Source organism: Micromesistius poutassou (genome assembly GCF_964030765.1).
Source record: "Micromesistius poutassou genome assembly, chromosome: 1".
NCBI classification, from domain to species: Eukaryota; Metazoa; Chordata; class Actinopteri; order Gadiformes; family Gadidae; genus Micromesistius; species Micromesistius poutassou.
In genome coordinates, this window is record NC_140271.1 from 16,888,983 (window position 1) to 16,911,878 (window position 22,896).

The following is a 22,896-nucleotide window of genomic DNA, read 5'->3' on the forward strand; positions in this document are numbered from 1 at the left end:
GCATTCATATTAGTCTTTTTTTTTCGTAGGCTACTCTGCTGTTGGCCTTGATGGGGAGATATTTTTTTGCTGCCACAAAATATAGTTTCATCAAACCACTTTCCTGCGTCTCCCCCTCCTACAGAGCCCATTTCAGCACCGTGTCAGTGGACAGCTACAAGCCTACGAACGTCGTCAGATCAGTGCACCCGGCGTTCATGTTAAGAGGAGTTTCGGGAAACGCTCAAATTTTTTTTATGAAGCATTGAAATATCCTTCGTAAGAACGATCGTACAAGCGTGGATCAATCGTTATTGGGAAACGGGGCCCTGGACGATATGGCAAAAATAAAAATCGCAATATACATCTTCATATCAGTGGATACGATAATTATTAAGATATCAGTAAATTTATATGTTAAAAGGGGATTTTTTGGTTCTGACTGAAGCCTGACCACAATTAAATTATATTTAATTATATTATCTGTCAATAAAAATTCTTTCAACTTTTTTTACCAGTGTCAAAACATTGTTACATGCCTAGCTTCATTACTTGTGATACCTGCAAAGTTCAGCTCCCCCACCCCCACCCCCTCTCTAACAGAGACTTTCAAAATAAACATGACATTACCATCAAACAAACATGAAGCTGGAAATCACAGCTCTGTCAATATCTATATCCAGTGTGCGAAATACCCTTCAATATTCGGGGGGGTCCCCATCTCCTGATTGTTGCGCAATATCGATCTAAATTATTCTTATGCAGTAGGCCTATAGCAGTGGTTCTCAAACGCGAGCGTTCTCTAGTGGTACGAACGCGGAGTATGAACGATTTTTTTTTTTTTTTTTTTTTAAAGTTGAAGCAGAGCTGGGTTCACCGTGTGACACACGCTTTTGCCTGCTTACACACACGCCACACATCCAACAACAATAACAATCCTGATCGCTCCCCCCCCCCCCCCCCTCAAAAATCCCGATCGCATTGTTGACGGTTCATTTATTAGCCTACATAAATGAACTGGCTACAACAATGAAACAATAAATTATTTACAATGCTCCGAATGAGCACATGTGTGATGGCCGTGCAGTGTTTCCCACACATAGGCCAATGTGTGGCGCTGCCCCACAGATTGAACAACGAGCGCCACAAATTGATTCCGCTTTTCTTATTTATTTTTACTTGAACGCGTTTTTTAAATGTAACTCCGCCAGCCCGTAATCGCGCCCCCGTAATGCTGCCAGTCCGACATGTTCCCATTCCGACAGTCCTGTGCGCGTATGCAAATTAGCCATGTGCGCCAAACAGAAGAAGGGCCCTATCTTGCGCCCGGCGCAATTGACTTTCTACACCGACGCATGTGTCGTTGCTAGTTTGCACCCGGCGCAAAGCTGATTTTCCCCTTTACATCGTCTATCTCCTCATCTCCGAGTGCCACCTTTTTCGATGTGAATCCGAAGTGTGCCAGTGATAAACTTTGATTTTGCTTTCGCTTGTTAGCCATTGTTATTGACGGCCTACGTCATTGCTCTGGGCTCTCGCACATGGCTAATTTGCATACGCGCAGGCGCAGGACTGGTTCAGCTTAATGTTAAACAAATTATTATTATTAACATTTTTGAATTATAAATACTTGACATGGTGATCTCTTAAACACATCATTAGTGACAATAAAATTATTATATCATTTTTTTTATTTTTTTTTTTTACAAGATTGAGACCCCCCCCCAGGTTTTGCTTTTGAGTCTTTCAGGGGGTCTCAAGGGGTTAATCGGGGGGGTCCGACCCCCCCAAACCCCCCCGTATTTCGCACTATGTCTATATCTTCAAAAACTAGGTTGATCTTATGTAAACAGAGTTTAACAGTGCTTCAGGATACAGAAAATGAAAAGTGCTCAGTGTTGCTTCACAATTTAAAAAAAGTGAGGGCAATGAGCAACAAACATAATGAAATGTGCCCAGACCTGTTGCGTTATACTATGTATCAGAGAAGCTTAACCCTCTTGGACGCAGACATCAAAATCAATCACTGGCCAAGAGCTCCACACATCCACACACACTGTGGTTCTAGAAGCCCTCTCTCGGACGTTGAAATCGTCTGCTGCAGACTGTAAAATAGAGTAGCGAATGGTAGTTCACCGATGAGGGGGATTATGACAAGTGGGTATGCATTCTTTAATAAATCCACATCTTGGAAACGTTACGTTTTTAAGGTAGTTTCCCTGTTTGATTACTTAAAGCAGACTGAATTGGTCCGATCTCGTTCATGAACTATTTCATCTTTGTTGACTTCATTACTAATAGTGGTAGCTTATCCAGTCACATTTACGTTGTGGTCGGGGGAACTGGGATTTCCAACTGGGATTTCCAACTGGGATTTCGTATTGACAAGTGCAAGGGCTAGAGTAGAGTTTATTTGAATTTATTTATTTTCCACTTATTTTCCAGTATTGTATTCTGCTTGAGTGCAATGCACTGATTCAGGGCACTGTGCTGAGTCAGTGATTTATGATGTTAATTGTATATCGAAAATATCTGAAATGTATTCAAAGAACATATCACCATTACCGCGGCAGATTTAATTTTGATTGATATCAATATTGATTTATCGTCCACCCCTACAATAACCTACCTCAACAAGCCCGACCACAAACTGAATCTCGAGGATCACAATCAGGTATTGAATGAAGAAGACGTACATAACATCAGAGTTTAACTCACAGGGAAGCCCATTTCTGTCAGCTGCTTGATGAGGCGATTCAGCATCCAGGCCTCTTCCTGTTTCCTGGGGATCTTCCCTTGCATCTGGCGGAGGACAGAGTCAGACAATGAGTTTATAAAGGTATTTTTTATTCAACTTTCATTTAAATAGGCAAGCCATTAAAAACTAATTCTTATTTACAATGACGGCCTGGCAAGTGGCAGCAGCCGCAGATTGGGGGTTTGGGGCTGAAATAAAATGGTTCAAGTGGCAATCTTGAATATTTCTGATTTTTTCTCTTTGGCCATAAGCAAGAATTTTCCCATAGAAACAGTGTAACAACCTACACCCAGTTCGTAACAATCACAATGCTGCAAGTATACTACAAGGGCTTTCATTATTGGGCCATAGACTCAATTGCCATTGTGTTACCTCATTCGGCGATAGCTAGTTCCTTAACAGCGATTTATTTACATGAAAACTTAGATATATTATACACATATTACATATCACATATTATGTGAATGAAGGGTGAAACTCAGTTGCTGCTCAGTAGATTAATATTTCGATGGTTTCATGTCCAAGAGGGTACTGACTTGATTTGTGTTGTTTATATTGATGCATTGGAAGATGATTGCAAGATGGAAATTGAATAAAAAATGATTTGCTAAGTACACAATCTTAATTGTACAAAATGCTTTGATTGTCTACACCAGGGGTCAGCAACCTTTTCAACATGCAGTGCCAGTTCGACATTTTCTCGTTAATGAGTGTGCCTTAAGCAACAATATTTTAAATATTAAGCTGAATTATGACACAGCGACCAAAAACATTTCCAGAAGATCTGGAATTGTATTATTTCCTGAAGTCCACAATCATGCATCAACATTTTCAAGTTTTTTTTGTTATTATATTTGCAACATGGGCTTACAAATTAGAATTACATATATCCCATCTCAAAACACTACTTTCAGAAACTCATTCAAAAACTGTAAAATGTAAAAAACAGACATTATATGAGAATGTTGGAAGCATCCTCATCAATATCTTTAAGACATGTACAGCTTTGCAAAACCATGTGAAGGCCATGCATACAGGCCACTTGAGAACACTGCTTTCAGTAACTCATTTAAACATATTTTCACTGGGAGGAAATGCCCAAAACAGAATAAAGTGCACAAAAAATCGGTAGTAATGATTATGCTACCGCATTGTAGCGGTGAAAATTGTTAAAAATAATAATAATAAAAAAAAACTATTTTTTTTCCCAAGTGTGCCAATGATTATACTGCCACGTGCCAGTGGTGGCACGCGTGCCTAGGGTTGCCAACCCCTGGTCTACACCCATTGACTACAAAATCAAAGCCAAAACTAGACGAATACAGACCAAAATGATGTTGGCCTGTATTAATTCTAAATGATCTAATCATCTAATTATTGTTTACTCCGAGAAAACTTACTTAAATCGCACCACCACACCTGCAGGTGAAATCACCTGCAGTGATTTCATGCCCTTCATCCCGCTAGAGAAGCATTCATTCGGTCACTCCATGGGCACCTCTTTACCTTCTGCAGGCCCTTCTTCGGCGCATTGCTCCAGGAGTTGCACGATGAGTTGTTCTCCTGGGACATGCCGCTGTTCCACATGTCTCCTTCGTCTGCGTCCCAATGGCCGCCCGACATGCCCATCTGCTCCTCATCTCCTCCACCCCAGCTGTCTTGCATAGGTTTTGGGGCTGGACACAAACGAGGTGAGATAGTTTCAACAATGGGAAGGAACATCATGCTGACAACCCCATAACGGTTCCAGGGACATTGGATCTACTGGAGAGTAGAACAAAAAAAAAATGTATTGCATCGATGCCACCACCAGGGATCAGTGTGGCGTTGCCTTTGGTCTTCCACTGCCCTAGCATCAATGTCCTTGACGGTTACTAATCCCCGTTTTTTACTGGCTGCATAAAAATTAAGTTTCTTTTTTCTTTCTTTTTTTTTTCTCTTTTCTTTCCGACCCACCCACACCCACACACACATTTTGGAGGCCTGTCCATCCATCTATCGAGCATTCAAGTGCACAATATCAACACTGTCTGACATACACTCACCAGGTTTGCAAGATGCAGAGCCGATGGGTGGGTTTCCCCGACTGTAGCTCTCGGGGCCTACCTCACCCCAGCCCCCACTGGACTTCCCCCAGGTCCCATTGTCCGTGTTGGCCTGCTGGGGTGCTTTGTCCCCCCAGGACCCCTCCGGTTTGGCATGGGAGCCCTGTATCTCACCCCAACCTTCAGGACAAAAAAGTAGGAATATTTCTTTTTAAATTAAATCCCTAAATACTTAAAAATCCTCAGTCCCATGCTCTTGGAGGAATTGCCAGAACTGTGTGGAGAGGTCTATGCCTGGCCCTGGCTGATATTGCTTGTGGTGGTAGGGGGGACTATTGGGGACTTGGCCCCAATAGTTGATAGTTGAGTGGCTTCTGCCGTTGGACAGGCTGTGGCTAACTGGAGCTAAACTGGCCCTCTCAGTTTCAGGCAGTTAAGCCCCTTTCTCCAGGGAGAGGTCAGCGGTTTAACAATCCTATTTAAACACACAGCACTTCTCTGAGCAGGAAATGGCAAACCGACCGAAATATAAAGATAAAGAATGAATATAAAAAACACATTGAGAAGATATGGAACATATGGTACACAACAATATTATTAAAAAGTTACGTTCATCAAAGTGTTCTACCAAATACTGTGGTTTCAAAGATCTGCTCATGAAGTCCCTTCAATTCCCAAACAGGCCTCTCTAACCCATTGCTTTACTCGACGATTTGACCAATTTTAACCTCTGTCACAGCATTTCCTGCAAGGATCATGTGAGAAAGTGAAACCCTTTCTCACTGTTTCTCCCCTTCCAGCAAAGTGATGGCCAAGGCTAGATGTGGTATGTGTACTTCCGTCGCAGTAGGGGGCAGTATGTCAGTCTATCTAGCCTTGGCCAGGGAATGATCCCCCATGTAAGTAATATGGCTTAACTGGCCTTGATTGGTCCACCTGGGTATAATTGGTTTGCGTATTTAAGGGTGTCTCATTCTGTTTTTGGCTGAAGGGAGGTGCTGGCTCGATGCGAGGCCGGTACTAGGAACCACATGGTATGTTATGCTAGGCTTTGCTAATGTATGCTATGATTTTGCTATGCTAAGCAGCTATTCCTTTTGAGAACATTAATTAATTTTTTGACCTATGGATTTATTTTTCTTAATTTATTTTTTGACTGTTTTGGAAGTAAATAAAATGTCACTTTTTTGCCAAATGGAATTGCCCCTTGTTTTTTGTCCACACTCCAGTCCAGTGAGGTGTTATCCCAAATACTCGGGGTGACCACGTTGGCCCCTCACGTTTGGTAGCAGTGGTGGGATCGGTCCCTGACATTTGGTGGCAGTAGTGGGATCGTGACGCCATCTGAGAAGCTGGAGAGATGCGGGAATCGGTGGACAGCGAAGTCAAAGCTGGAGCAGGATGGAACAGAGGCTGTGGAGAGGCGTTCAAGCAGGAGCAGCGCTGGAGGAGTGTCCAGATGCAGCTGAACCAGCTCCTGATCCGGCACCTTCACATGCACCTGCACCGGCCCCAGCACCTGCACCAGTAGCGCCCGTGACCTGGCCCAGGGAGTCCATCCCCAAGCTAGGAGAAGGTGGGAACTGTCGGAGTCTGTCCACCCATCACGAACTGTCGGAGTCTGTCCACCCATCACAAACTGTCGGAGTCTGTCCACCCATCACGAACTGTCGGAGTCTGTCCACCCATCACGAACTGTCGGAGTCTGTCCACCCATCACGAACTGTCGGAGTCTGTCCACCCGTCACAAACTGTCGGAGTCTGTCCACCCATCACGAACTGTCGGAGTCTGTCCACCCGTCACAAACTGTCGGAGTCTGTCCACCCATCACGAACTGTCGGAGTCTGTCCACCCATCACGAACTGTCGGAGTCTGTCCACCCGTCACGAACTGTCGGAGTCTGTCCACCCGTCACGAACTGTCGGAGTCTGTCCACCCGTCACAAACTGTCGGAGTCTGTCCACCCGTCACAAACTGTCGGAGTCTGTCCACCCGTCACAAACTGTCGGAGTCTGTCCACCCGTCACAAACTGTCGGAGTCTGTCCACCCATCACGAACTGTCGGAGTCTGTCCACCCGTCACAAACTGTTGGAGTCTGTCCACCCGTCACAAACTGTTGGAGTCTGTCCACCCGTCACAAACTGTCGGCGTCTATCCACTAATAACGAAGCGTTGGAGTCTGTCCACCAATAACTATGGGTTAGAGGCTCTGTAAACCAGTGTTAGAGCCTCTTTTTGTCTCGCCACCCTGTTGCCGAGACTCCAGGGGCCTCATTTATCAACCGTGCGTAGAAAAGGATCTAAATTCTCTCTTAAGATTGAAATTTAGGACGTGCTCAAGCAAAAATAAATTTATTATAGGTATTTATCAAACGTGCGCAAGGCTATCGTACTCACATACACGTACATGCTCGTGCACGATAAGATCATTTGTATTCAGAAACGCCTCCAATTAACCATATATGGCCCCAGACTTCCCTTTCCTTTCCAAGGGAAGTCTGGGGCCCCCTGCTGGAGCTGCTTCCCCGCAATCCGATCAGATAAGTGGTTTGATGAGGATGAGGTCACAATGCATTCCTTCAACTATGTGAATGTGTTTTCCCCTCACCGCTATAATGGCAAAGAGAGCGAAGAAAATAAACTTCTCCAACACTAAAATGGAAACACTCATTAACGAGGTTGAATTAAACCAAAAGTTACTTTTTGGCTAACTTAGTGCAGGAGGCATTACAAATAAAAGAAAGCTTGCTGCATGGGAAAAAGTGTCTGATGCAGTTAATTCAGTTGGGTTGGGAGACAGCCCACGGACGTGAGACGTCTGCAACTCGCCAAGCAGATCAGCGCCGTCTTTGAAAACGCGCTCCCTGCAGAGAGCAGTTTGCCAAGTCTTCCAATAACGCAAGATAAGCCATTGCACTACATTTAAAACCTTTTTCATAGCTGTCTTTTGTAGGGTTTGATACCAATTTGTCTGTTTAAAATTAGAAAGGAGTAATTAAATGTTTTCTAATTAAAGGAAACACAGGACATATGTGGATGTTGATTTCTTCATGCATACGTTGAGATGCTTAAATGCTTTGCTCTTTGCTTGTAATATCGCTATTCTACCACTAGATTCGGTCCGTACGCATGGTCAGAGCTGTGCTTAGATTTACACACATTCCTAAGTATAAGTACATCTTGGTAAATTTCATACTTTGTGTGGCAATGTTCATACGCACTACTTACGCACAAATATGTGCGCAAGTATTGTTGATAAATGAGGCCCCAGAGGAGCAGGGAAATGTGAGAAAGTGAAACCCCTTCTCACTATTTCTCCCCTTCCAGCAAAATGATTGTGATATGTGTACTTCCGTCGCAGAAGGGGGCAGTATGTCAGTCTATCTAGACTTGGCCAGGGAATGTTCCCCAGTGGTATGGCCTAACTCGCCTTGATCCACCTGGGTATAATTGGTTTGCGTATTTAAGGGGTGTCTCATTTTGTGTTGTTTTTGGCTGAAGGTAGGTGCTGGCTTTGCTATTCTATTTGGCTATGCTAAATTATGCTATTTTATGCTAAATTGCTAACAGCTATTCTTTTTGAAAACATTCATTTGTATTTTGGAACTGGGGGGGAATAATATATATATATATTTTTTCGTACGTACAGAGTCTTGATTTTTGTGTATCGTTACAACCCTAATATTAAAGATATTACACCAGGCTCCCTGCAGTCCCTCTCATGGGCTGACAGACGGCCGCCAGACTGCCCCGTATGGTCCCAAAGCTGCAACCATAATAGTTTGTGTGTGAGTCGCTATTTTCAACAATACTCTTTGTAAACAGCATTCTCCCTAGAATGGGTAGCCCCGCCCATTCTCCTGGTGATTTGAATCCGCCCTGCAGAAGGGTCTGGAGAAGAGCAATACATTTCTTTCTAGTTTCGAAACGTTTTTTGCGGGAGCCAATCACCAAGCTGGCTTTTCCCCCTGGCGCGCTATTGGCTGGTTTAACACAATGACGACAGGGAAGCGACAGCAAGCAGCCAATTGCGTACAGAGTCAATTTAACTCTGCCCCGTTGATCACGCCTCTTGTGCTGAAGCAAATGACAGCAGCTTCCCCAGACCAACGTGCAAATACGATTGAGCTTGGTCTGGCAATAGCCAGGCTACATTCTCCCCGCTTCCGGGACTACCCGACTGGGTGTGTGTGTGTGTGTTTGGTAATGGTGTTGCCAGGGTTACAGGGCACGTTTTGGGACGTGCTTGTGGTGAAATCTGAGGAGGAAACTAGGGGCTCATTTGACCAGTCATTAGGAGGAGCAGGAGATGGTAATCTGGGGTGGAGCTAAATTAGGTCAAGATTTTACCTTTAAGTGGATCAGCAGCTTTGAGCTAAGGACTGCAGTGCACCTCACCAGAGGGAGCACCAGATTGTGTGTTAGATAAGACACAAGCCTGACATTTGACGCATTGTACATGGCAGTAAAAGTATGATACAACTAAACTACTACATCCAATTCTTTAATAATTTGTATAATTTTGTATTAACCAATATCTCACAAAAAAACGTGAGAGATTACGGCCTGGTCTTTGAACTCTAAACCAACATAATAAACCATCTGTCCTACCTTGATTCATGGCTGAAGGCCTGCTGTGAGGAGGGGGCCCGGTCTGGTGAGGCATGCTGGGCTCCATGGGCCCGCTGGCGGGGCTGGGGTTCGGAGGGGTGTGGGATTGGCTGTGGCTGGCGGGAGGCGGAGGACCCCCGTGGTATGGGTGGGAGTGGTGGTGGCCGTGATTGCTGCTGGGGGCAGGAGGATTGGAGGGTCCCCCCTGGACTGCCTTACCTTGGGACTTCCCTGGGTTGTTGCGGTCCCAAAGGTTAACCGCCTTGTTGTAGGCGCCGGGGTCCCCCCAGGCCGAGGTGCCATCGTCGATCTCCATCTTCCGGCGGATCGACGGTGGGGAGGGCTCTTCCCAGCCTGTCGACGATCCCGGGGGCTCCAATTTGTTCCCACTCCAGCTGCCGCTCTGCTTAACTGGTCCTGGGCCGCTCCACGACCCCATGCCTCCTCCTCCTCCGCTTCCCCCACTGCCATTGGGCGCATCTGGGTTTTTACCCCCCCAACCTTGGGTTGGACCAGTGGGGCGCTGGCTGGCTGGCTCTCCCCAACCTCCACCACCTCCTCCTCCTCCAGATGCTACAGATCCTTGGGTTGGACCAGTTGGGCGTTGGCTGGCTGGCTCTGTCCAACCTCCAGCCACTCCTCCTCCAGATACCCCAGGTTTGCTCCAGCTTCTGGGATTCTCTTTCCAGCCTCCTGTCTCTCCTTCCCAGGCTGTGTTTGGGTTTGAGTTTGCCTTCTGCTTCTCTTCTGTCTCCCAGTCCCCCCCGCCACCATTTCCTCCGCTATTACCCCAGCCATGGGAGGCTTTGGGCGGCTCTCTCCATCCTTGGGGCTTCATCTTGTTTTGAGGGTCCTCCCAGCCAGCAGATTTTTCCTCTCCCCATCCCGGACCAGCATTTTTCGGCATTTCAGCATTAATTTGGACTCCTCCTGGCTGGTTGTTCCCCCATCCCCCAGGTCCATCAGGGGGCTTTTTTTTGCTTGGTTGATCCCCCCAGCCCAAGCTGGTCTGGTTGGTAGGGGCCATGCCTCCACCCCAGCCCGGGGCTCCCTGGGGCCCGGGGCCATCATTTTTAATCATAGAGTCTGATCTCTGGGAAGGTGCCATATTAGTGTTGGAGGGCCCCTGGATGTCACTGCAGGTTGAGGGACGTGAGCTCCAGGATTCAGCGGCTTTCTCTGCCTTGCGGTTCTTCTCGATCATGTCCCATGAAGTGTGTTGGCGCACGGGAGTCTGACCCCAGCCGGTGTTGCAAAGCACCCTGGGATCGACGTCAGTGGCAGGCAGCGCCGGGGGCACCTCATCCCTGGAAGGCCGTTCTGGGTAGTGGGTCAGTCCCTCTGCACTATCACTGCTGCCCTCACTGGCGACTGCAGTGGTCTGGGCCCTGCCCCAGGAATTGGCCTGCTGATCCTGGGGAGGGGAGCCAGGGGCGTCCCAGCCCCCCGGAGCCTCAGTGGAACCTTGCTTACCCCAGTCTCCGCTGCTCTGCTGCTTGCCCCAGCCGCCGGAGCCTCCTCCCACACCTCCTCCCACACCTCCTCCGAGACCCCAGTTTGAACCAGAGTCCCATCCAGAAGACTCCTTGGACGGAGCCGTTTTGGGGTCTCCGCTGCCCCATGTGGCGCTGCCGTTTTCTCCGTTCACCTGCGGAGCACCGGGCTGGGAGTGGCCCCGCAGGCCCATACCCATGGGGGCACCGCTCCAGCCGGGCATGTTGCGTATGGGGCTGGGATGCTCCTGCTTGTTAGTGTGATTTGGTCCGTCCATGTTAAGGCTCTGAGGTTCGGAGCTCAAAGACACATTGGTGGATGAGGAAGGGTGCGGCTCTGGAGGGTCAGAGGGCATCATGCCACCCCAGGCACCGCCGCTCCCCGAGGGGTTTCCGTTGGAGTTGGATCCGGTGCTGCCATTGGCCTGTACTGTTGGGCCCCCGGCTAGATTGCAGAGGGTGGGTAGGGGTTGAGGTGGGGAGCTGGAGTTTGTTTCTCCCCCTGAGCTGCCTCCCCCTGTACCAGCCCCGTCATGCCCCAATGCGGGCCAGGCAGATGGGTTGGCGTTGGGGTTCAAATTCAAGTTAAAGTTGGATGTGGAGGAGGAGGAACCCCAGCCCCTGCCACCTGCTCCTAGTGGGACGTCACTCTTCCCATCGCCCCCCATTGAGGACTGAGGAGGGCAATGGGCAGACCCCGGTCCAGATCCCCAGCTGCGATTGGCTGCGGCCTGGTTGGACAGTATGTTGGCCCCAGTTTGATTGGCAGGGCTGGGTCCAGAGTTGGCCTTGCTGCTTGGGTGGCTGGCAGGGAAGTTGCCTGTCTGGCCATTGGCTCCTGTGGCCATACTGGCCATACTGTTGCTGCTGTCTCTAGCCAGATTACTCGGGTCAGTACCCGAAGGACATCCTCCTTGAGAGTTACGACTCTCACTGTAGTTGATTGAGGGCAAGGCCTCGGTCTCCCTCTGGTCAATGATTGGTTGATCCCAGCCACTGAGATTGGTGGAAAGTGATGTTCCACTAACACTCTGATTGGCTGGCTGGTGTCCCCGGAAGGGACTTCTATACTGGGCTCCTTGGCCACTCTTTGGGGGAAGCTCTGCAACAGAAGAGACAAAGATGGAGGTGAACTTTTATCATATTCAATGTGATGAAATGGTAATGGCTTGAATATAATTTAGACCAACCACATATGAAATTGCCTTGCTCAACACTATGAAAAATATCAGCATTATCACCATTCCAGTAATGCAACCTCAGACCAAAAACCTCTTCTCCACAGGGCAGCCCTTGCAAACCCAGAGGCTCCTCCCACAGAGTCCAATGAGAGGACGAGGCAGCCATGCGACTCCTGTACTTTGACCCCTGCAGTGCTGCTTTAAGGGCACAATGAAGCCAACCTGTATGGTTAAGTAATACACTACATAACTACATAAGAGCTGAGCTGTATTTAGGCTCAGCCAATCACTAGGACACAGAGTCAGGAGACAGAGACAGACAGAAAAATCTAGAATGCAAGAAAGATAGAAATAAAGAGAGCTTACTAAAAAGAGAAGAAGAGGGCATACATGGAGAAATAAAGATCAAATAAAGATCAGAGAGAGCATGCAAGAATTTAAGCAAAAGAGTGCTTCCTCGATTTATGGAGCCGAAATTAGTTAGCAGAAGAACAGCAATGATCTTGGTCCAGTTTCCTTCCTTCCTTCAGCTGTCATTACTCTGGCCAGGATCCCCAGTGCCCTTTTCGACACACTTTCCTATCCTCCTCTTCCACTTTCCTGTGTTGCCATCAGTATGTTGTCGTTTGGTTGCCAGTGCACATGCCTGCATAACTTGTGGGGTATACTACGAACCTCGATTAGTGGGTTAGCGAGGTATGTTGCGCTCAAAGCCTAGGTTAGCTGGGACACGAAAGTCGCTCTCTTTTAGTGTCGCTGTATCACCATGGTGGTCAACCAAACCTGGTTGGGAGCAGGTTTTCAGCTTAGTCTATCGGGTTAGATCGGCGTGCGCAGCTTCCTAGCCCCTCTTTTTACAATGTCGTCACCATTTGTGGGTTTTCCCGTGGACCTCGGAGCCCACATCATACAGGGGTCTCTCCGGAGACAGAGGGTCTTTCGGGACAGATACGATCCCTTGGCATTGCCTGATAATTATTCTTTATGAGAGATACAGGTTCTCATCAGAGGGTATTCGCTATTTGATCGTCCTCGTTGGACCTTATGTAGACAATGCTTAGTGTTGCGCAGTGTGTCTCCGTGAGAGAGTGGTGGAGTGGGGGTAGCGCGTCAGTCTTGAATTTCTGCGTGCGGGGTTCATTTCCCAAGTGATACACACATTTGTGTTAAGCTTAAAAAGTCACAAATCATGTCATATGGAATACTTATTCACTAAAGGTTATGGAATTATATTTTTGTGCTTATTTTGAACTTGAACCCATGTTCTCAAGGCCGTGCTGGCACCACATCTATGGGGGTAAAAGGCATGACGGACCCGCGGATTTGAACCCCGGTCGCTGGCGTTCGGGTCTTATATTAATCCACTATGCCACCACCACTACCTCACAGCATATGCGATACATTTCTAATATAGGGTGTATTTAAAGTGAATTCCCTAAATTATAGAACAAGGCAGGTTGGACGTTGCTCATGCATTTTGAAATCATCATCACTCTATTGGGATTAACAGCGAACAATTCATCATTTGGCATAGTTATTTTATAGACTATATGCAGAATCCTTTCACTTATACGAATTTACACAATTGGCTATTTTTTGCCAGCACGCCTCCCTAGCCAGTATGTGCAATTGTGTTGCCCCTAGCTCTTATCTGATTTTTGAACTCCTCATAGGAGTTGATTATGACTATCTGTTCCTCTAGAGTGAAATAGACTGCTCTTGCTCTATCCATTTTGTAAAGGTGAGTAAAATGATGTGATAAACGCCCCTTTCACATGAACACGCGTTGAACCTAAAGCAGAAAACCTGGCTCGACTAATCAAATCCTAAGTGAGTGTTGTAGTACCATTTAACTCTGATCGCCAGTTGCGTCTCTGTCAATCCATCAGTTTTCCCAAGAAAGCCTGGGTATGTTCAGCGAGGTTTGTAGTATACCCCACTGGTGTGCATAGCCAGGATGAGTCAAGCTTCCTAATATGCTTGCAAAAATGGAGGTAGACTTGATATTTATGTACACATAACATACACACAGCTTTGCCATTTGGTTACATTGCTCCAGTTACGAGTGTGAGACCGCCATTTTCTAAGACCTGAAAGGGAGCCAAAAAAAGGCAGAATAACCATCATGTGCATCACTGCTTCGACAACTACACTAACTAAACAGACACACACACAAGGAAAACAAATAGCAATACAAACTCTCTGAACAACAACCCTACGGCGTAGCACTCATCCAAACTTGGGCTTATTTACGCAGTGAAAAAAACTAACTGAGGTGGTGGTGGGGGGGGACCAAAACAATGCAGAGGCACAGTAGTCTGTTCTAACAGCTGGAGGAAGAGGAGGGGGGGACAGAAGCCAGGAAAGTGGTGCAAAAGAGGGTTGAAATACCTGTGGAGAGGTACCTGCAGACCATCCTGAAGCAGACTAGGTTCAGTGCGAAGCGGCAGCTGCCATACTCGTCTCAATATGTCTGCTAGGCTTGCCTAGCTTTCCTTTTTTTCTTTTTTTTAAAGGCTGCCAAGAATCTGCACAGGCTCCCTCTTGCAGCAAGAGACACCCCCACCACCACAACCCCTTCCCTAGCCTCCCTCCGTCTCCTGAACATCCACACCCCCTTCCGTCCCTCCCCCTTCCTTCCTCCCTCACTCACTCACTCAGCTCACTCAGCTGATCTCTTTATTATAAGAGATTATGATATATTCTACAAGATCTAGCATGTTGTTTATTCTAATCTACATGAAGGGAATATTAGGAACGTTGATGTTACATATCTTGGCGTTTCCTCTACATGCATCCACCGCATGATTACTTGCGGAACTGCAATCAGCCACCCCAAATGCTATATGTTTTAATGTTTTTTTTAAACACTGCGTGCCCCATACTGCACCGCCCTCAATTGTTGCATCTTTATTATTCTCATACTGTGGACAAATACTGACAGCAAAATACTGTTCTGCTATAGAAGTATAAAACAACACATAAGTCACACAAATGTCATAAAAACTGAAAGCAGCCTACATATTTGATTGTGTTTAACAGAAGCAACCCTTCTGTCACCGAGTAGTAATATTGTCACCAAATGACAGCCATCATGTTACAAACACTTTGTCTCTGTTCTCTCAGTCACTTGTTTCAATCCAACGTTATTTATATCACACTCTATTGCCATATCCTGACAGAGAATATTCTTACTTACTAAGTGTGTGTGTGTGTGTGTGTGTGTGTGTGTGTGTGTGTGTGTGTGTGTGTGTGTGTGAGGTCTGGGTCAACAGAACATGTTTATAGAGAGACTCATTATGCACTCTAGATACGAGTGGGAAGTGAAAGCAAAAGGGAAGATCCTTTCAATAGCATCGCTAAATCCTGAGCTGGAACATCAGAACACAACACAAAAATAAGCATTGCTTCAAATAATACCATGGTCAACGTTTGCAATGATGGGCAGGGGGAGACAGGCAGAGTGTGAGAAAAACACTAACAAAGAAACATGTCGTCTGTACCTCTGCTGATGTTTTATATGGAAATTTATAAAACGGGGGGCCTAAATCAAGCGATCTGATTGGTTCCCAACCGTTGTATATTGAGCGTATACACACAGCTATGACGCCCGTTCAGTTTACAGAGTCCAGTATCACTCCGCGCCTAACTTGAACTGTTGTTTATTTATATATAAAAGCGATAGCGTAGTTCACTGAAGCCTAAAAAAAGCCTGTAAAGCAATAGGCACACGGTCGCCGGCAATTTAGCCTTCTAAATTGCTAAATTGCCGGCGAACCAAGCTACCGTCTCTAGCCTTCTCTCTGAAGGACGCTAGTGTGTTGCATAGCAACCGCCGTACACTTTGCCGGCAGCCAGGAGGGACTACTTTTCTGTATTCGTTAAAAAAAATGCTTTTCCGACTTTCTCGCTTTTTCAAAATTGAGGGTGTCTATGACTTTAATTTCGCCATATTTACGTAACCGTTTTATAAAAGCAATAGATCACTTCAGTCAGTGATATACGGTCATTATACCACAGTGAAGGGGGTCGCCGCCCCTCCGCTGCGCGTCGGGACGGACAACGCCCCTTAACTGTGGTATAATGAGCGTATACCACAGCCTGTCGTGATCTATTGCTTAAATATACACACAAGCAGATATACAGTATATAAGGATTTTTTGTGCATATGAATGCTATATCAGAGAGAGAGACTGAGAGAAAGAGACAAAAGAGGTCAGAGTGTGCAAAGCCCCTTTTACGTCAAATACTGAATCTCCAGAATATTTGCGATATTTGTCTGATATGCGGTCGGTATTCATGAGTGCAGTGGTCACGTGTAACGAACACAAAATGGTTACAGGGGAGACAAAGAGATAAACAAGTGGCAAGGTCTCTGACGTGATGAAGGCGCTCATTGTTAACGACCCAGGCGCCCACAGTACAGCACAATGAGAACACAGAACAAAGGGATTATTATGGTCCTAGGGTCTTCGGCTCCCCTACATCAGCGCGGCCTGGCACAAAGAGTGAGGTCACCGTTCGATTTCTGGGCTTTGTGGCCAAAAACAGAACCTATATGCAAACGCAGTCTGCCTGACGCCTTGCTCACTGTCCCATACCAGGCACATGCAAAAACACACATACTAAAAGTAAATAAATACACGCCAGAAAACATATACTGAAACACATACCAGAGCACACAAACAGAAAAAAAGTAAATTTATTATAAACTGTAAATTTATTACAGTTTATTCTTGTTATAATATATATTATATGGTTCCATACTGCCTTCTTTATGAAGGCATTTCTTATTTCAAATAGAAGTAAGAGTATGAGTGATTAAATACAGAAGCAATGTTTTTATACACAGTACAAAACATTTATTAATATCTATAGAAAAAACATTTGTTCACGTAAAAAGGTTGCTTTGAGATTAATGCATTTACATTCAAATTATTAAATGAAACAAATATATAAAGTGCAGCTTGTTCAGGTGACCGGAGGAACTAGGTTATAATTTATGTTCAGCTCTAGTCTCTTGTACTGTAGAGTTGGCCCCTGTGAGATCAAAGACATTGCATAGAAATAACCAAAATTTACCTTCTCAGAAAAATGTAGACCACGGCCATACCACTATTCAATCAGACAGAAAGGTAGCATATCCAAGTTGCAGTATTTTGATAAATGTAGTCATTAACTTGCATTGGAGCAAATTCCATGGGCATATCATGGAAATATCAGTGATTCCGTGAGGCCACCACAGATTTTGAGTTAAGCGTCCGTGGTCGTTTCACAGATTCCTGTGAGACCAGGTTGGTTCTGCAGGGCATATGGATTCAAGCAGTTAGGCTCTAGACCTGGTTGGTGCACCATGCGTGGAGGGATTCGTAGCTTCAAAGATGCTACAAAAAAAAAAGAGTAATGTAGTAAATGATAAAATGTATAGGTATAAAATATATATTTCAGTCATTTAACGAACACACGGTTGTTACTATGTTGTACACAAATTACAGTTAGATAAATATAAGATAAACAACAAAACTATGCAACACTGAAACTTCTTGCTCCTGGTCACTACAGTATTTTAGCTCTGATTGTTCGGACTGACTTGATTCTGAGTTTGAAGCACATTTGGCCTTATCCTCCGGTGTCAAAAAATAAATCAGGTCAGGCTCCATGTGTGCATGTCTAAAAATAGGCCTCTAAACACTTAGTAGTGTTAGGTGTTAACACAATAAAGGCCACAGGATCTGGATTGTTAGCCAATGCAAAACGCCAGAAAAAAGACCAACAATGGCACACACACACACACACACACACACACACACACACACACACACACACACACACACACACACACACACACACACACACACACACACACACACACACACACGTGTGTGCATGCACATGCACATGCACATATACACGCACCTTTAATGACACTGGTAGGCTTCAGGGGAAAGGGAGTGGGGGTAAGGCATTGAGTGCAACGTCTCTGCCCCCCCACCCCTCAAACTGACCCAGCACTAGCACATGTACTGCAAAGCCTGGTATTTTCTGGGTGCACGTGGACTAGGGAAGGAGTCACACACTGCAGTCAAGATGGAAGCGAAATATATGTGTTCCTTCAAGTAAGTATGGAATAAATACACAGCTTTGTGTTCTTGAAGGGAGCTGAGTGGAGCTACGGGCCGAGGTGTTACTGTACAGCTGAACAATACATAGTTTGGGTTTCACAATAACGTACAACTTGGCACAATTAATCAATTCCATATGTCAAGATTTGACCCCAAAACCTCAATAGGAATAAAGTGATAATATTATAGTTCACAAATAAGTGAGCATTATTTGATGACTTACTGCAACTTTGCATTTACGTTTTTTCACATTTCAAGATATCAACAGTTATAACAACACATTTAGTCAGTAGTCAGTGTTAAGCTTTTAGAATACTAATGTAAGAAATATGTAACTGTACCAGTGTATTATGAAAAACAAAAGTACTTTGCATAATGTAACCGGCAGTTGGCCATTGCTACATCAGCAGTAATTGAGGCATCTAAAAATATACACAACTAAATTAACGCTGAATCCCAATTCACCCATCAACCGAAAATCTCAACCTGTTGCCTGTATGAAGGCGGCCTGGCCTTAAGCCTGATTTCCACCGGGGACGTAAGCGCCGCGGTCACCGCTGCTGATCGCTGCCACTCTAATCAATGAACCCATCCCCACCGGGCGCGCCGCGGAGCGTCTCAGCAGCGTCCCAGGAGCGGCGCACCACGCCGCAGCGCTATCTTTACGCAGCACTTCTATTTTTGACGCGAGCCGTTGCTGAACCGCGTCAATTTCCACAGAGCAGATCGAGCCGGGCAGGAAGTGAAATAATAAAAGCCATAGAGCATCGGTCAATTTTCAAAATAAAACACAATACTCTGCTCATGTAGCCTATCACAACTTCACATCAACATTATGTCATGACCGGTGGCACCAGGTCAGCAGTCAATCAATCAAAGGGTCTCAGAGGGTCGGCAACATGGACGACGAGAGACTTATTATCGAAGTGGAGCAACATAAAATCATTTACGAAATCAATCATCCTTTTTATAAAGACAATGTGAGAAAGGATTTCCTTTATCCACACAGTTTATCGCGGGGTCTCGCGTACGTTCAGGATTATCGCGTGATCTCGTGTGAATACGGCTGGCTCGCAAGGCAGCGCGCGCCGCCGTTACGCGCCCGGTGGGGATTGACGCAGGGCACAGGACGCAGCCATTCTGCGGCGCATACGTCCCCGGTGGAAATAAGGCTTTAGGAGACTCAGACAGCCAATCAGCATGTAGCAGACTGGTGAAAAAGAGGCGGGTGAACAGGCTTTTTACCGTAAGCCTTGAGTCACTTCAGCCCACATCACTGGACCTCTGCCACGCTCACTCCCTCCAGATCATGTTCTCTGTATTCCCATCACCTTCCTGTCTCTCTGTTCCTTGTTCTTTGTATATCTGCCTTCCTTCATCTCTCCCTCTCTCCCTTTCTTCCATCCATCCATCCACCTCCCCCCTACACCTTCTGCCTTCCTTCCTTCCTCACTACCTCTCTACCCTCCATTGTCCTGCTCTTTCCCTCTCTCTGCCTTCCTTTCATCCCTGTCCCTCTCCCGTTCCCTCTCCATTGTTTCTAAGAGAGCACTACACATGTAGCCAAACAGCAAGCACCATGTAGCTCCACCCCTCAGAGCTGCAAAATAGCTCTGGGCTTTGTTCCCCTTCCAACAATTAAAAAATAGAAAAGTGGAAACAGTAACCAGTTGGCCTTAATTGACTTGGCCCTCTGGAGTAAAGGAGAAGGAATATGAGGATATTATCGGAGAAAAGGCACAGCATCTCTGACTTGAAACGCAGCTCTGTGTTCCACACCAAGCTTTCCTAAAAGCAGAACAACATGGGTGATGAGGCTGAAGGAACACACACACACACAGCATGAATATAAACAGCCCAGAAAGAGAAAGATTAAAAAATATAAATAAAATTCTACCATCAACTGGATCCCGACCCGTTATGTATCTCGACGGGTAGTTTAAGCAAAACGCTGCTTACCCCTGTCGTCTGGTTTCCCTCTCTGCAGGTACTGCAGGGACCAGATTGAAGCTCACCCTCTGCCAGAGGCTACAGAGCAGTGCCAGGCTCTCTACATGGATCTACCCCCTCATGAGAAGGGGAGGTGAGACAAGAGCTATCCACCTGAGCCGAGGCGTGACGGCTGAGCACACTTAAGCAGCTAGAAGGGAACCAGCATGCAAGAGGGACTCTCATCTGGGAACATTTAGCTTTGGGATCACAGCAAGCAGTGGGGGAAGTGCCCAAGGAACAATGTCATGGATTTAAAAGATTCATAATTTGGGATTCATAATTTTAAATAATTTACCAAGGGATTTTGACATCATTCATAGTAAAACTGAAGTTCATGTGCATTTATTGAGACTTGAATACTCATCCGGGTTTCATAGAAACCAGGTTACATTCGGAACCTTAACTTGACACCTTTTGTGTCAGGGTTAGGGACCTATGTGAAAGAAGCGTTGTTGAATGTGTGTAGTTGATGGCTGGATTAATCAGCCTCACCTTGCCCCAGTCAGAAGGATTAGACTCGGGGGCTGGGTGAGTCTTCACACCATTGAACATTAATGCACAGAGGTTGAACCAGCCATCACCACACACACTCAGGAGGACTCTAACATGGAAGCATTGAACACCTGCTCTGTGATTCGTATTGCTCTAAAATCTGCCATAAGTAAACTCTCGCAATTAAGACACTAAGGGTGCTAACTTGCACCCGGCGCAATTGACTTTCTACACTGATGCATGTATTGTTGCTAGTCTGCACCCGGCGCAAAGCTGATTTTCCCCTGCAGCAAACTCGCACCACTACACTTGCGCCCGGAGAGTCGTGACGGCGAAAAGCAGAGGCGTCTTCCGGCGCAAATAATACTGGTGCTATTTTACCGATCTAAAAATTGCGCCACTGAGTGCCATGGCAGGTTGGAACTGCAACATACGCTTACACACATGTAGGCTATAAACAGCACAAAGGATAGGATTGATGAGTATTTGATTGTGATAAAACATAGTTTTACCGCGAGTAAGTGTTTAAAAGAATGAATGAAAGCGGGTGATGCTTGGTGCGCGTGTGTGTGCGCACCCATCCGTTTAAACACACGCAAACTAAACACGTAACACACAATACAGTCCATGGCGATGTATATTAACGAGGGGACACATGCATATTTTGAACACAAGTCGATAACGATAATGTATACAATACTGGTAACAAACAATGTTTGTTAATGTATTGCCACATATCATTACATAGACCCACAGTTGCGGCCATCGAGGACCGCGTCCGCATATCATGTTTTAAGTTCTCTTTGCCGAAATTTACATGACGACTCAGTGTTTCTGAAGTTGGAGAAGAAAACGCTATTCCATGTGTGAATTAGGCCTATTATTTGGCCATAAACTGAGCCATTTAAAGTTTGAAATTGATGTGGTCATGCATCTGTCTCAGCAGAGACTGCAAACTCGCTGTCAAAATATCAACTCGTCAAGTTCCATTGCGCTGGCTCTTAAAGGGGTTGTTCAGAATTCCTTCTAGTTGCATAAATCTCTGGTGCTAGGCTAGTGCAAGTCAACGGGATTCTGCCAATAAAAGCCTGCCAATAAAAACAGGGTTTCAGACCAACCCATTTTAGATTTGCGTGGGGCGCAAGAGTCATTTATCCACCGTTAAAATAGCGACAGCGCCAGAGATCCGCCCACAAAGCTATATGTGCTTTGCGTTTCATACTTTTCTGACGTTAAAATAGCCACAAATACTTTTTGTGCAACTGCCTTCTACGAAAATAAAACTCTTCGCAGCACACCTCCCCATCACCCAAAAGTTGGTGTAATGGGGGGAACAACACTAGTACCACCAGAACATCATGGGGCTGACCTGAGCTGGCTGGCAAGGAAGAGGAGGAAGATGCTTGTTCTTCTACTGCTGACGCCTCTGTAGTTGTTGCAGACGACAGCGACGCTGCCAGGTGGGACTCGGATGCTGCAGGGTTTTGTGGGGGAAGGGTCAAAAGCCTGGGAGGCAGGGGTTGGCCTCTCTTCAGCAGTTGCTTGTGCTCCTGTTGGCGGAAGCATGGGGGGACATCTCTTGGCGGGTGGCTTTGTGCTGAAGGTGGAGGTGCTGGTGGTGCCTGTGGCTGGCCTGGGTAGGGTGTGCTGCTGCCATCCCCTCTGCAGGGGGTCGCGACAGACAGCAGGGCGCAGGGAGCAGGGGCAGAGTCTGGCACTGTGTATGATGGAGAGGGTTGAGAATAAGGGAGGTGGGTGAATTACTAATTTAGCAGAAAAATCCACAAGAGAGAAAAAATTGCAAAAGGTTGGACCCTTGATGTCTTTAGTCCTCGTTTTGTGTCCTCAACGAGTCCATATATTTTTTAAACACACTTATAAAGATAAAAGAGCGTGATTTTGTGAATAGCTTCCCTTTGCAGACCATTTCCCCATGAATAGACGGTACAATTACGATGTTATTTAGGTTTTAAGCAAGTACAACTCACATAGTGCCACTAATGGATTATAGGACATGAATCTGATAATCACAAGCTAATTACCTGAATATTACATAATCAATTATGCCGGAAGTAAACTAGTTAATTGTTTTGTTAATGGCCCATATTCTGATTAATAGTCTCAAAACGGCTGCACAGGCCCACATTATATGACACCCACTAACTCTAAGCCCTATACAGGTGTAACATATTTCAGCCATAATATTCTCCCATAGCCACAA

General features: G+C 46.0%; 1 protein-coding gene across 3 annotated transcripts in view; it reads right to left on the reverse strand.

Moving 5' to 3' along the window:
* Positions 1-22,896, reverse strand: part of LOC311380671 (trinucleotide repeat-containing gene 6C protein-like) — a 103,686-nt gene that overhangs the window by 23,172 nt on the left and 57,618 nt on the right. For 2 of the 3 annotated variants that reach the window (XM_084488404.1, XM_084488403.1), the window contains 5 exons: positions 22,045-22,392; positions 9,396-11,990; positions 4,783-4,962; positions 4,244-4,413; positions 2,698-2,781 (listed from right to left, as the gene is read on the reverse strand). In XM_084488404.1, coding sequence (XP_084344530.1) covers positions 2,698-2,781; positions 4,244-4,413; positions 4,783-4,962; positions 9,396-11,990; positions 22,045-22,392 — 3,377 coding nt within the window. The remainder of the gene's footprint in view (positions 1-2,697; positions 2,782-4,243; positions 4,414-4,782; positions 4,963-9,395; positions 11,991-22,044; positions 22,393-22,896) is intronic. The other variant, XM_084488405.1, reaches the window with a different exon arrangement.